The 14,974-nt window shown below is 45.7% G+C and overlaps 1 protein-coding gene across 11 annotated transcripts in view; it reads right to left on the bottom strand.

Moving 5' to 3' along the window:
* DEPDC5 (DEP domain containing 5, GATOR1 subcomplex subunit) overlaps positions 1 to 14,974 on the bottom strand; it is a 94,868-nt gene that overhangs the window by 10,618 nt on the left and 69,276 nt on the right. For 10 of the 11 annotated variants that reach the window (XM_056530706.1, XM_056530703.1, XM_056530736.1 and 7 more), the window contains 5 exons: positions 13,147 to 13,279; positions 12,954 to 13,062; positions 12,607 to 12,837; positions 11,403 to 11,572; positions 11,131 to 11,302 (listed from right to left, as the gene is read on the bottom strand). In XM_056530706.1, coding sequence (XP_056386681.1) covers positions 11,131 to 11,302; positions 11,403 to 11,572; positions 12,607 to 12,837; positions 12,954 to 13,062; positions 13,147 to 13,279 — 815 coding nt within the window. The remainder of the gene's footprint in view (positions 1 to 11,130; positions 11,303 to 11,402; positions 11,573 to 12,606; positions 12,838 to 12,953; positions 13,063 to 13,146; positions 13,280 to 14,974) is intronic. The other variant, XM_056530730.1, reaches the window with a different exon arrangement.

The raw sequence follows: 14,974 nt of genomic DNA, 5'->3' as shown, positions 1-14,974 counted from the left end.
GTATACGACAACACAGGTGTAGAGAAGCTCACAGAATATATCATTGAAGAACTCCTGGAAAACAGCTGGAGCATTGCAGAGACCAAAAGGCATTACAAGATACTCAAAATGTCCGTCACGAGTATTGAAGACCGTTTTCAATTCATCTCCCTAGCGGATACGAATGAGGTTATACGCACCGCGTAAGTCCAGCTTGGAGAAGACCTTGGCACCACATAAACGGTCAAAAAGTTCTGAGATAAGAGGTAGAGGGTAACGGTTCTTGACAGTGATTTTGTTAAGTCCCCTGTAGTCAATGCATGGACGGAGCGAGACATCCTTCTTCCATAAAAAGAAGAAACCTGCTCCAGCAGGAGAAGAGGACTTCCAGATAAATCCCTTTTGGAGATTCTCCTGGATATACTCAGCCATGGCTTTGGTCTCAGGAACTGAAAGAGGGTATATCCTCCCATGAGGAGGAGTGGTACCAGGCAGAAGATCAATAGGGAAGTTGTAAGGACAATGTGGAGGCAGAGATTCAGCCTGTTTCTTGCAGAAGACATCCGAGAAATCTTGGTAAGGCGGCGGCAGGCCAGGTAAAGGTGGAAGAAGAGAAACAACTTTACGCAGAACAGGTTGGAGACAAAAATTTTGACAGGATTGTCCCCAGCAAATTATTTCTCCAGTTGTCCCATCCAGTTGCGGGGAATGGCGTTGCAGCCAAGGAAGACCAAGAAGAATTTCAGAAGTACAGTGTGGCAGAACATAGAATTCAATCTTTTCTTTATGTGATACTCCCACTTGCATGACGAGAGATTCGGTACGGAAGTGAACCTTACAGTCCAGATTTTGTCCATTAACAGAGGAGATGAACAAGGGCTTGGCAAGCCACGTAAGGGGAAGATGATACTTGTGGACTAAAGCCGCATCAATAAAGTCACCTGCTGATCCGGAGTCCAAAAATGCTGGAGCGCTGAAGGAAGACTTGGCTGAAGTGAAGACTTGTACAGGAATAGTTAAGCGTGGAGAGGTAGTATTCACACTCAGGGTCGCCTCTCCCACATACCCTAGGTGCGGGCGAACTGTACAGTCCTTGAGTAAGTGCTCCAGGCTAGCACAGTACAAACACAAATTCTCATTGCGTCGTCCTGACCTCTCCTGTTGCGCAAGACGAGAACGATCTCCTTGTATAACATCTTTGGCAAGAGGCGCAAGAGACAGAAGAGGTGGACGTTGGAACACAGGTGTCAAGTGGGCAGATTCCCTCTCAAAGCGCAATTCCTCCAGTCTTTCAGCAAAACGCATATCAATGCGCGTGGCCAAGTGGATAAGTTCAGTCAAAGAAGATGGAGGATCTCGTGCTGCAAGGGCATCTTTAATCCTGCTTGACAGTCCTTTTTTAAATGTGGCACACAAGGCCTCTTCATTTCAGGCAAGTTCAGAGGATAGAATGCGGAACTGAACCGCGTAGTCACCAACAGTAGAATTCCCTTGACAGAGGTTCAGCAATGTAGTCTCAGCTGAAGAGGCATATGCGGGTTCCTCAAAGACACTGCGAAATTCTGCCAAGAATGACGACAAATTGGAGGATACTGGATCACCACGATCCCAAAGGGGTGTAGCCCAAGCCAGGGCTTTTCCGGAAAGTAGACTAATGACAAAGGCCACCTTACTACGTTCAGTTGGAAACAGTTCAGACATAAGCTCCAAATGCATGGAGCACTGTGTAACAAAGCCTCTGCATGACTTGGAATCCCCATCATACTTGGAAGGCAAAGGCAGGTGCAGCTGGGAGCCAGAAGAGACTGCAGGAGCTGGAGGAGGGAGTGGGCCAGATTGTGGTACCTGCTGCTGTTGCAAGGCCAAAAGCTGTTGCATCATGGCTGCAAGTTGAGAAAATTGCTGCGCCTGTCGGGTCAACTGCTGTGACTGACGTATCACAACGGAGGAAAGATCCGCAACTTCAGGCAGGGGTTCCTCAGCGGGATCCAAGGCCGGATCTTACTGTAACACTCACGTTTCTGAAGACAGGAACTCCGGTGTATGTGGATCCGCTGGACCTGTGTAGCAGATGACTCAGACCGTACCAGGGAGCGGAGTCTAAGGTGCCACTGGTCTTCACCAGAGCCCACCGCAAAGCGGGATGGGCTTGCCGCTGTAGGCGACACCCAGGTCACTACCCCTGGCACGGCTCGACAACACAGGTGGCTGAGGAGATGCGAGGCACAGGAGGGATGAGACAACTCGTAGTCAGGATAGCAGTAGGTCAGGGCAGGCGGCACAGTAGTGTAGTAGGGACGTAGCAGGAGTTCAGTAGGCAGGCGGCAGAGGAGCAAGGTCAAGTCACAAGAGCAGGAGATCTGGTACACGGCAAAGCAATACAATGGAACACTTTCTCTAGAGCACAATGCAACAAAGATCCGGCAGAGAACTGAGGAGGGTGGAGGAATATATACACTAATGAGCGTACTGGCCCTTTAAATCTTAAAGCTCCGGCGCGCGCACGCCCTAAGGGATGGGGACACGCACTCAGGAGCAGAGAGGCGGAGGCAGAGGCAGGAGAAACACCCGGATGCGAGTCCCAGCCCGTCGGCAGCAGAAGGTAAGGGGACCATGTGCTCACGGCCAGCGTCTGAGGCCGGAGCGCATAGCGTAACAGTAGCCCCTGATTGAATCTCCCTGTCCAGGGACTCTTTTTGCATGTGTATAATAAGTGACATATCAAACACAGTGGGGCAGAAGCAGACAATAGGGACCGCCATCATGACTAGAAAACCAGTTTCAGACTGGTTTTAAAACTATGACTTCTCTGAAACACTGCAGCAATTTAGAATAAATCATAGCTCATTGCAATAATTATACAAAATACAGGCAACACTCAAAATAATTGTAAGGGTGCTACAAGGGTGCTACCAAGGCCAATATATATTCATTATGCAAAACAAACAAAAAAAAACACCAAGGAATAGAAGTGCACATCCTCTCAACGATAATAAGCACACTTTATTAGATTCCATTAGCCAAAATGTCCTAAAACACTTAAAAACATGTGCATAATTCAAACCCCAGTCAAATAAACTGTGGGTTTTATCCTAAGCATCTAAACCCATAATAGGGTATGAACCAAATAAGTAGATCAAAATAGATCACAATAAATAAAGCACATACATTATAAATAACTAGATTGCAGTAATGGAATGTGTGGAGTTCTTGTCTCTTAGCACCAACTTTTATGTGAACCATCCTCAATGGCTATAGGTTTTCTTTGTTCCCGCTGTATTGTACATGTTTGTCTATTTCTCAAAGTTTAAACGCTAAGGCTAAGTTTTCACTTGGTTTTTTTTCCAGCAGTTTTTGGAGATCTGCCACTGCAGTTTTTGAGCCAAAGCCAGAAATGTATTCAAAAGGAATAGGACATATAAATGAAGGGCTTACACTTCTCCTCCCTAATAGATCCACTTGTGACTTTGGCTCAAAAACTGCAGTGGCAGATCTCCAAAAACTGCCAGAAAAAAAACCAAGTGGAAACTTAGCCTTATGGACCTTATTAGGGAGATGTATTTATGTGTAACTCTGATAGTTATAGTTTTAGATTGTACTTGCTTTATTTTTGTAACGTGATCCATTTTGTGCTTGGTCAACACTTGTGTCCGAGGACATTACACTTATTTGGCTCATACCCTATTATGGGTTTACCGTATATCCCGGCGTATAAGACGACTTTTTAAGTCGTCTTATAAGCCGGGTACTGGGGTCCGGCCCAGGAATACTTATGATTATCTGCCGGGGCCGGCTCCTGTGTGCGGCTGCAGGCGGGGGCCGGCTAGAGCATGTACAAACTAATAACTGTATACTTAAAAAACCAGGGTGCCTCCAGCTGTTGTGAAACTACAACTCCCAGCATGCCCGGACCGGCAAAGGCTGTCCGGGCATGCTGGTAGTTGTAGTTTCACAACAGCTGGAGGCACCCTGGTTTTTAGTATACATGAATTAGTTTTTACATGCTCTGGCCGGCCCCCGCCTGCAGCCGCACACAGGAGCTGGCTTGGGCAGATAATCATAAGTATTCCTATGCCGGACATCCCTGTGTCCCGAAAAATCTTTTCGGGACATAAGGATGTCCGAGGGTCACTAACCATTCCCCAGCCGCCACGCGTCCTTCTCCCGTCCTCCTGCGGTCTTCCTCCGGTCCTTCTGCGCTTCTCCACCTCTCTATGGTTGTATGCACGGGACATCAGTGACGTCCCGTGCATAGAACCATAGAGGCACAGGAGGACAAGTGCCGGCCGGGGCCTGGTGAGTGACCGGCGGCGCGTCATCTACAGTGTTCCGATCACCGCTCCTCCGGTCCCGTGACTGCTGCTATGGTCCATAGGCCATAGCAGTAGATTGTGACCCCGGGCCGGAGGAGCGGTGACCGGAACACTGTGGGGGGCAGTACACAGACATACAGCCTCCAGCCATACACTCTATATGGCTGGAAGTTGTATGTCTGTTGAGGGAGCTGCCTACTAATGTGGGGGGAGCTGCCTACTATTGTGGGGGAGGGAGCTGCCTACTATTATGGGGGAGGGAGCTGCCTACTATTGTGGGGGAACTGCCTACTATTGTGGGGGAGGTAGCTGCCTACTATTGTGGGGGAGGGTAGCTGCCTACTATTGTGGGGGAACTGCCTACTATTTTGGGGCAGGGGAGCTGCCTACTATTGTGGGGGGGAGCTGCCTACTATTGTGGGGGGGAGCTGCCTACTATTGTGGGGGAGGTAGCTGCCTACTATTGTGGGGGAGGGGAGCTGCCTACTATTGTGGGGGAACTGCCTACTATTTTGGGGGAGGGGAGCTGCCTACGATTGTGGGGGGAGCTGCCTACTATTGTGGGGGGGAGCTGCCTACTATTGTGGGGGGGAGCTGCCTACTATTGTGGGGGGGAGCTGCCTACTTAATATGGGGGGAACTACAAGGTACTGTACATCACGGTAGGAGGGGTAGTCTTATACGGCAAGTATATCCCAAGCTCTATATTTTAACTGTAAAGGTGGGGGTCGTCTTATACGCCCAGTCGTCTTATACGCCGGCATATACGGTAGATGTTTAGGGTTAAGAGTTAGGCTAGGTTCACACTACGGAATTTCCGCCTACAATTCCGCTTTGAAATTGCAGGCAGAAATTCTGCTTGCTAAAACGTATAGTATAGTGAATGGGTTTCCGTTCACAAATTCACACTTCGGAAAATCCACTTGGAAATTTCCGCCTAAAGAATGGCGTTGCTCATTCTTCAGGCGGAAATACTCGCGGAACACATTGCAGTCTATAGGAGACTGATTCGGGTGGAAATTTTCTGCCCTGAGATTCCGCAGTGTGAACCTAGCCTTAGGGTTTGTTTTATGTGTTCAGGTGTTTTTAGTACATGTTGGCTTATGGAATCAAATAAAGTATGCTTATCTTTGGGAGGGTGTGCACTTCTATTGCTTGGTATTTCTTTGTTTTTGCATAGCTCATTGCAATAAGAGGAACCTGTGTCTGACAACATTGTAGATCCCTAGGATCCTGTCAGTTCTAGCCATTAAACCTGCAGTCCGAGACTGGGACTAGAAGCTGGAATATGAATACAGAAATGTGCCTGTATTACAGAATACTCTAATATCATTGTTACACAAATCAAGAAAGTTGCAGTCTTCTGTTTTTCATAATTCCACAACTTTTCCTTCTTTGTGTTGCAATTTCAATGTTGAGGAGCGCATTTTATAAATATAAATGTATTTAAAATGTACAGTAGAAAAACAAAAACAAGCAATATTTTTTGGCAGTGTTCCATACAGTTGTGGTACTGGTACAGTTACACCCATTCTTTATCTGATCCTGAAGAACATGGTCAGCAGACACACCAAATCAGCCCTACAGCTACTCTGACTAGTTGGAGGAATGAAGTCTTTCTACGGATTTAAAACACTAACACCTTTTAATGTTTTACAAAAAGAAAATGTATCTAAATTCATCCTTACTGGTTATAAAATATAAAGATATATGATTTCTTAATATGTATCTGCAATAGTTCTTAACTGGGTACTGCAGTGTAGGAAAATGTATCTCTTATTCAAAGGATAGGGGATAAGTGTCTGATGGTGGGGGTCCGACCACTGGGACCCCCCGCGATCTCCTGCGAGGCGCTCCGGCTCTCCCCATATGCAAAGCAGGGGTCAACACGTCATCACTACGGCAAAGCCGGAGATACACGAGTACAGCGCTGTTATTTGGAGTAAGGATTCATTTTTAGTTAATAAAGTGATTTATAAATCGGTTAGGAATCACATGAGCTATTACATGGAGGGAAGTTGACTGAAACGACAGTGCCCATTTAAAGAAAATCTGCCATCAGCATCACCCGTGAAACGACAGTGCCCATTTAAAGAAAATCTGCCATCAGCATCACCCGCACTAACCTATTGGTATAGACTTGTAGTGCGGTGATGCTGCTGACCAATGTACTTACCATTTGAAGATCTGTGGCTTCTGTCCTTATTTTTTTTTCATTAGGTACCTTGGTGCATCTGTGGGGTTTCCAAGCCTTGAGTGCACCGTAGAAAGAAACAAAATGATCCCTCTCTAGGCGCTGCTTCTCCCGATGGATTCACACAGAAAAGGTTGTTAGATAAAAGGTATTCTTTATTGACCAATGACGTGTTTCAGGTTTTACCCTTCCTCAGATTGGCATAACAATACACGAAAAGGTAGGATATTTATACACTAAAAAGCCCACCAAAGATTTGGCAGATGAGACTAAAAAAAGGGTGGAGTTACATGTTTGGGTAAAGTCACGTGATAAGGAACATGTATGGCGATAAAACTATTGCATTATTATAAATTAGATGAAAAGTGGGGTCTCGCAAGTCTATCATCTGGAGAACAGTTACCTCATCCTCTACATGTCCTGCAAGCCTTGTTTACAGTTCCACAGAGAATCCTGACGTACTTCGCACAACTACCTACGTGCGGTGCAAGCCTCATCTCCAACACCTCTTGCAAAGACTGACATCCTGCTACCCCACGAATACTGCATATTTTATAAGTTAACTCTCTCATCACCTCAATGTTCTAACTTAAACAGACCCCACTTTTCATCAAATTTATAATAATGCAATAGATTTATCACCGCACATGTTCCCCATCACGTGACTTTACCCGAACATGTAACTCCTTCCCCTTTTTTAGTCTCACCTACCAAATCTTTGGTGGGCTTTTAGTGTATAAATATCCTACCTTTTCGTGTATTGTTATGCCAATCTGAGGAAAGTTAAAACCCGAAACGCGTCATTGGTCAATAAAGAATACCTTTATCTGACAACCTTTTCTGTGTGAATCCATCAGGAGAAGCAGCGCCTAGAGAGGGATCATTTTGTTTCTTTTTGCTCTACTCCTGGATGGATTAAAGTCTGTCTTCACATCCCTACGGCACCGCAGCACTCCTAGGAAGTCACTAGACCCCTGTACCAACATATTTGGGTGATATGCGCATATATATAACGCTCAAGGTGAGCACAATACCAGCTTTTTAAATATTTGGAATATTGGGATAACACACTAGGCGCCTTGTGTGGTTTTCTTTTTGTCTTTATTCTCCATTGAGTGTCCCGTGACATTCATTCTGGATCTTAAGAGTAAACATCCTCCATCTTCAGTTAAATCTCTTTATCCAAATTTTGCTACACATTGCCTGTGGCCGCGCAAGCTTAATCGTCGCTGACGGGCAATATAAAGGAGGGGATCAGCAGAGGGGAGGAGGGAGTTTACTCTAAAGATTCAAGACAGACTTCCGGTCAGCTTGGGAATGCCCTGGGTGCACCGAGCTAGCTAATTTGCTTACGAAGAAAAAGAATAAAAGAATGAAGCCACCGATCTTCAAACAGTAAGTACCATTGTCATCAGCGTCACCCACCCTAAAAGCCTATACCAATACTTTAGTGCAGGTAATGATGATAACAGATTCCGTTTAACTCTTATGTAGATCTTCCCTTGAGGTCATTTAATAGATACCATATATACTCGAGTATAAGCCGAGTTTTTCAGCACGATTTTTCGTGCTGAAAACGCCCCCCCCTCTGCTTATACTCGAGTGAACTCTCCACTCTCAGTGGTCTTCAACCTGCGGACCTCCAGATGTTTCAAAACTACAACTCCCAGCAAGCCCGGGCAGCCATCGGCTATCCGGGCATGCTGTCAGTTGTAGTTTTGTAACATCTGGAGGTCCGCAGGTTGAAGACCACTGCGGCCTTCGACATCATACAGACCCCCCCCCCACCCTCCTCACCCCCTTTAGTTTTGTACTCACCTCCGCTCGGTGGGACGTTAGGGTGGGCTGGTCCGGGCCATCTGTGCTGCAGGGACCGTCCGGTGGGGAGGGATAGTCGTTCCGGGCTGTGCATCTTCACCGGGGGGGCCCGGCACCGGAATAGTCACATTGCCTTGACGACGACGCACAGGGACGTTCATGAGCAACGTCCCTGTGCGTCGTCGTCAAGGCAACGTCTCTATTCTGGGCCCGAAGCGCAGAGAAGAGGCCCCCCCGGTGAAGATGGACAGCCCGGAACGACTATCCCTCCCCACCGAACGGTCCCTGCAGCACAGATGGCCCGGACCAGCGTACCCTAACGTCCCGCCTAGTGGAGGAGAGTACAAAACTAAAGGGGGTGAGGAGGGGTCTGGATGATGTCGAAGGCCGCAGTGGTCTTCAACCTGCGGACCTCCAGATGTTTCAAAACTACAACTCCCAGCATGTCCGATCCTGGCAACAGAACAATTTATTTTTATTTAATTCATTAGAAATAAAATTGCTGTCACACTTGTTATGGTACCCCTTTCCTTTAACAACATCCACCTAACGCATTTAGAGATTGTAGACACACGTCAAGATTTCAGTCCTGGATTCTTTTGTATGCAGGTGCTAGAGTGACTCCTGCTATTGTGCAAACCAGCCTATGGGTACATTCACATGGGAGCGCATCCTCAGCGTATCTGATGCCGCAGATGTGCTGACGGCACACACAGAGTTACAGCAGAGCAAGCTCCTTGCTGCTGCTGTCGTAGCTCTGTGTGTCCATTTGTGACTTCCGGCGGGAAATTCGCAGTCACGAGCTGACACACAGAACAATGGCTGCAGCAGCTCGCTCTGCTGTAACTCTGTGTGTGTCAGCTGTGCATCCGTGAAGCCAAAAATGGAAGCCTAAGGGTGCATTTACATGTGCGTAATTTTGCTGACGATTCTTCTGCCCATTTACTTCAATGGGCAGCAAAATCTGCTGAAGCAAATCTGCAGCAGAAAATATGCACATGTGAACGCATCCTGAGGGCTCTTCACACAAGCGGATTTATTTGCGGGTTTCCCTCTGCGTATTAGGAAGGAGGCGGGCTCTCTGCAGCTGTCCGCAGGAGATTTTTGGCTGCAGAATTTCCGGTGTGGAAAATCCGAAGCAAGCCCCATTTAAGTCAATAGGGTCTGCGGTGGAAATTCCGCAGCCGAAAGTCTCCTGTGGACAGCCGGGGAGAGCCCGCTCCCTTTCTAACACGATGCAGGGTAAATAAATGCTCTTGTGTGGACAAGCCCTAAGGGTAGGTTCACACGTGTGTACTTTTGCTGCAGATTCGCTGCTTCAGATTTTGCTGCCCATTATCCTCAATGGGCAGCAAAATCTGCTGATCATCTGCATGCTGCATCTGCAGCAGAAAATACGCTTGTGTGAACGCACCCGAAGGGTACGTTCACACGTACAGGATCTGCTGCATATATTTCCAGCATATTTTGTGCAGCCGATTTTGCTACCAATTTACTTCAATGTGTGGCAAAATCAGCTTCACAAAAATATGCAGCAGATCCTATACGTGTGAATGTACCCCATAAGAATTTGTAAACTAACATGAGCTTCTGCTCAAGTGAAACTCTAGAGGCAATAAACCCATGAGAAGGCACCAAAAAGTATGTACCAGCAGTATTTACACCTTGGTTCATTTTATAATGTATAAAAATACAAAAATTATTTTGTGTGATTTAACAGAGAAAAGCTAAATTTGTCAATGGAAATTGTGCTTTAAGTCAATGTTTAAAATCAGACTATTTCTGCATTGCCCTGTTACAGTTCAGTATCAAAGTATATTCAAATTCCACTAATTCCAGAAATTCTGTAAATGTTCCTTTCATCTGTAAGGGACTTGCAATCCAATCATATGCTGCAGAAACAACCTTATTCACATTTATGGAGCTGATTTTTAGTCACAGAAATTTCTTGGCAATACATCAGCCATTACTGACTTCCCCTTACGGCTAGGGAAAATCCATTGCATTTCAGTAGGCTTTTCTTTTTCAGATTACACATGGTTGCTTGGATAGAGTCCAGTATACTAGTACATCAGCAGCGTTTCAGAGACCCTCCTTTTTAAGGCAAAGGAAAACGGTAACCCGTTCACTCACATTAAACCCAATACACCGGGTTATTGTGTGGTTGAACAGGAGACCACAGCGGGATTTCTGAACTATATACGTACTTGCAGTCCGGCGCTCGGTCCTTCTGAAATTCGGCTTCTTGCGAGCTGGAGGCGGGCCCGGCGGCTGGATTTGAATATTCATCGGCAATGGTCATGTGAGCGCTCAGTAGGCACAAGTGGTCATGTGAGCGCTCAGTAGGCACAAGTGCTCACGTGATCAGCGCCGATGAATATTCAAATCCAGCCGGAGGGCCCGCCTCCAGAGCGCAATTCAGCACAGGAAGCAGCCAAACTTGAGGGATCTTGCACTGGACTGCAGGTACGTATATAGGTCAGAAATCCCAAATTGGTCTCCTGTTCACCCACACTATAACCCGGTGTATCGGGTTTAGTGTGGGTGAACAGCTGACCGCTTTCTTTTAAAAAGGAGGTGGTGCTCTGAAAAGTTTCTGACATGCTAGTATGCCACACATATACTGAACTGACAGTTCGGGTCGGAATTAACAGCCATAATACAGACACAAACATGAACATAAACATTTTATGTGAAACTGGGATTGAATGATGTAATAAAACACTTCACAAGGAAAAATAAAACTATTGTACATGCTAAGAGATGATCAATGTTATATGCATGCATGAATAAACATATATGCAATGCTACACTGCTATTACATACCTTCAAAGAGATGGTCACTCTCTGCTTTTAGCAAACAGTTAATGTTGAGAGGAATGAAGAGCTGAGCTCTCAGTGGATCACCATACAAATAACTTGGTAAAGCAAATGGACCCTCGAGAACGGGCACGAGTAGAAAACCGCAAGAAGTAGCCTTTCTGTGCCAACCCTGCACCTACAGGGGAAAAAATAAATGAAAGATTAAATTTAATAAATAATGGCTGGAATATATGATAAAGGGAAGGAGACCTTTATGCCCAGGTCAATGTTTTCACCATTTCAAAAAGCACAGCAGCTGTTGCGGCCATCCAGTGTAGCTTAACCTCAAAGGCAGCAGTCAAGGAGAAATTTCCATGGTAATAACAGCTACACCACTCCAGCCGGTCAGTACGGTTGTTTACATCCACATCCAAAGTTACAGTCCTCTGTTCTGGTACGGTAGAAGCTATACAAGGCAGAGACAGAGGAGATCAGTTCATATTTTATTTTGGTGAAACAGTCTATTGATGTCTAAAAAAAACAAACACAAAAAAAACACTTAAAAAATAAAGGAAATCAGTTAAAGGCAAGATGTGAAATGCTACATGCAGCTTACTCTCTAAAGCATGCACTAATAAAAGCAAGCATGCAGAACAGAAGCCAGCCCATAGGTTATCATTGTTATTCCCAGCTCAAAATCAATCGTCTGAATCAAAAACATCATGAGGGAGATTTATCAAAACCTGTCCAGAGGAAAAGTTGCTGAGTTGCCCATAGCAACCAATCAGATCGCTACTTTCATTTTTGAAAAGGCCTCTGAAAAATGAAAGAAGCGATCAGATTGGTTGCTATGCGCAACTTTTTCTCTGGACAGGTTTTGATAAATCTCCCCCCATATTCATACGGGAGAAACACCCAGAAGTAGGAGTGTGAGGCGACTGGTAACAGAGCTTGTTCCAACACTCTGGAGGAATGAATTGCATGCAGGTTATATGATACCCAGTGGGGAGGAGCTTACTGGAGATGGTATTATAGCCAGTTAACCAAGAGGGGAACCAATGATGTCACATGGACACAGTAATGTTGAAGGTCTTAGTCTAGTTTGCCTTCCTTCAATAGTTACGTGATATAACAGACCATGTAGAAAGGATAGTGATTAGGTTTAACCTGAAATATACTGGATGACAAAGACAGAAGAAGAATAAATCAACCCTTTACTGCAAAGCCAAATCCTTGCAAAAGTTGTTGTGATACATTTTTTGACTTTGCAAAGATTATATTAATCTTTTAAACTCAACAGATCATGAATCTCGAATGAGATATTGATGCTGCCATGCCATAGCACTAGTGCTAGAATTATTTTAGAAATGACACAATATAATATAATAAAAGTAGGTTTATGTTAGCTGTGCCACATATTAAGGCCACAGCCAGTCCATAGGAGATCATTCTCTTGGACCTGGCACTCCATCAGCTCCTCTGCCCTCTATGGGCAGCTACCTAGCAGCGCTGCGGCCTGGCTCCTTCCTCCGAAGCTGCGGCTGAAAGAGCTGTGCCTACTTGCATATGATGCAGGCCGACTGGGCAACCAAGGTAACAAAAATGGTGGAATTTCTGAATGTAGTAGCTCTTCTTCCACTAGTGCCACCTCAAACCATCTCCGTTGGAAAGCAGTAAAATCTTCCATTGCAGCGGAATGCCAGGTGCTCGGTTGTGTCAGGTTTGGTGCAGCTATGGCAAAGAAAAGACAGTTTTTACAGGGTTTAAAACTATTCCAGCGTATTGAGGTAGACATAACACGTCTAGTATAATCAGCTATAGATTTATTACCATGCACATGTTCATACCTTTGTCCGTATCTTTTTCAGGAGAAATTCTATAAAGGTAAAATCCATAGATGAAGGTTCTTAGGGCTTCTCCAGAAGCATGCATTATGTACTGTTCCTCTAGCATTTTCTGCAATATTTAGAAAAGAAGCTGTGATAAATAAATCTATCCAAAATTGCAGTACTTGTTGCAATAAAACAAAAGGTGTCTTACTTGCATGATGTCCATGGCCATCACTTGACTCTGTACCCAGCTTATGTTATTGACCAGCCAATGCACAACCTCAGCACTGATAAAGCAGCATGAAGGCAGACCCTTCTGTTCAGACAGCAGTGGAATACCTGTACTACAAGAACAATATACACACACTTGAACACTTTCTATCATTTAAGGGAACATGTCATCACTTTCATGCTGCCTCATTCTTGCCTTCCCTAGTGGCTTCTCCCCGCCTCATTGGCTCTGATTGATACATCTTTCCCTATGTTAAAACAGGGAGAAGCTGCTGGGGACCACCCAGATGATTGTGGTCCAGGCAGCATGAAAATCATGGCATGTTCCTTTAAATTCTGTTTGTTTGTTTTTTCCCGTTTTAAACTGCATATAGTTTAACAATTTATAGTACACTAATCTTGTAACATCTAAAAGGGGAACAGCTTGTAGGTGGATGTGAGATGTTAACTACTTTCTTATAGTTTTAAGGCAACACATATTAATAACTATAATATGGAACTTAATACACTGCTCAAAAAAATAAAGGGAACACTAAGATAACACATCCTAGATCTGAATGAATGAACTAATCGTATGAAATACTTTAGTCTTTACATAGTTGAATGTGCTGACAACAAAATCACACACAAAATCAAAGTGGAAAACCACACTACAGGCTGGTGCAACTTTGATGTAATGTCCTTAAAACAAGTCAAAATGAGGCTCAGTAGTGTGTGTGGCCTCCACGTGCCTGTATGACCTCCCTACAATGCCTGTGCATGCTCCTGTTGATATGTCCTCCCAGACCTGGACTAAAGCCAACTCCTGGACAGTCTGTGGTGCAACATGGCGTTGGTGGATGGAGCAAGACATGATTTCCCAGATATGCTCAATCGGATTCAGGTCTGGGGAACGGGCGGGCCAGTCCATTGCATCACTGCCTTCCTCTTGCAGGAACTGCTGACATACTCCAGCAACATGAGGTCTAGCATTGTCTTGCATTAGGAGGGGCCCAGGGCCAACCGCTCCAGCGTGTGGTCTCACAAGGAGTCTGAGGATCTCATATCGGTACCTAATGGCAGTCAGGCTACCTCTGGCAAGCACATGGAGGGCAATGCTGCCCCCCAAAGAAATGCCACCCCACACCATTACTGACCCATCCCCAAACTGGTCATGCTGGAGGATGTTGCAGGCAGCAGAATGTTCTCCACGGCGTCTCCAGATTCTGTCACGTCTGTCACATGTGCTCAGTGTGAACCTGCTTTCATCTGTGAAGAACACAGGGTTGCCGTGGTGAATTTTGGTGCTCTCTGGCAAATGCCAAACGTCCTGCACGGTGTTTGGCTGTACGCACAAACCCCCACCTGGGACCCTCATACCACCTCAGAGAGTCTGTTTCTGACCATTTGAGTGGACAGATGCACATTTGTGGCCTGCTGGAGGTCATTTTGCAGGGCTCTGGCAGTGCTCCTCCTTGCAGAAAGGTGGAGGTAGTGGTCCTGTTGCTGGGCAGTTGCCCTCCTACGGCCTCCTCCACCTCTCCTGATGTACTGGCCTGTTTCCTGGTAGCACCTCCATGCTCTGGACACTACGCTGACAGACACAGCTCGCACTGATGTGCCATCCTGGATGTGCTGCACTACCTGAGCCACTTGTGTGGGTTGTAGACTCTGTCTCATGCTTCCACTAGAGTGAAAGCACTGCCAGCATTCAAAAGTGAACAAAACATCAGCCAGGAAGCATAGGAACTGAGAAGTGGTCTGTGGTCACCACCTGCAGAGCCACTCCTTTATTGGGGATGTCTTGCTAATTGCCTATAATTTCCACC

This window comes from Hyla sarda, chromosome 1 (assembly GCF_029499605.1).
Source record: "Hyla sarda isolate aHylSar1 chromosome 1, aHylSar1.hap1, whole genome shotgun sequence".
NCBI lineage: Eukaryota > Metazoa > Chordata > Amphibia > Anura > Hylidae > Hyla > Hyla sarda.
The sequence above is the reverse complement of the archived record's forward strand: the minus strand, read 5'-3'. Positions and strand labels throughout refer to the sequence as shown.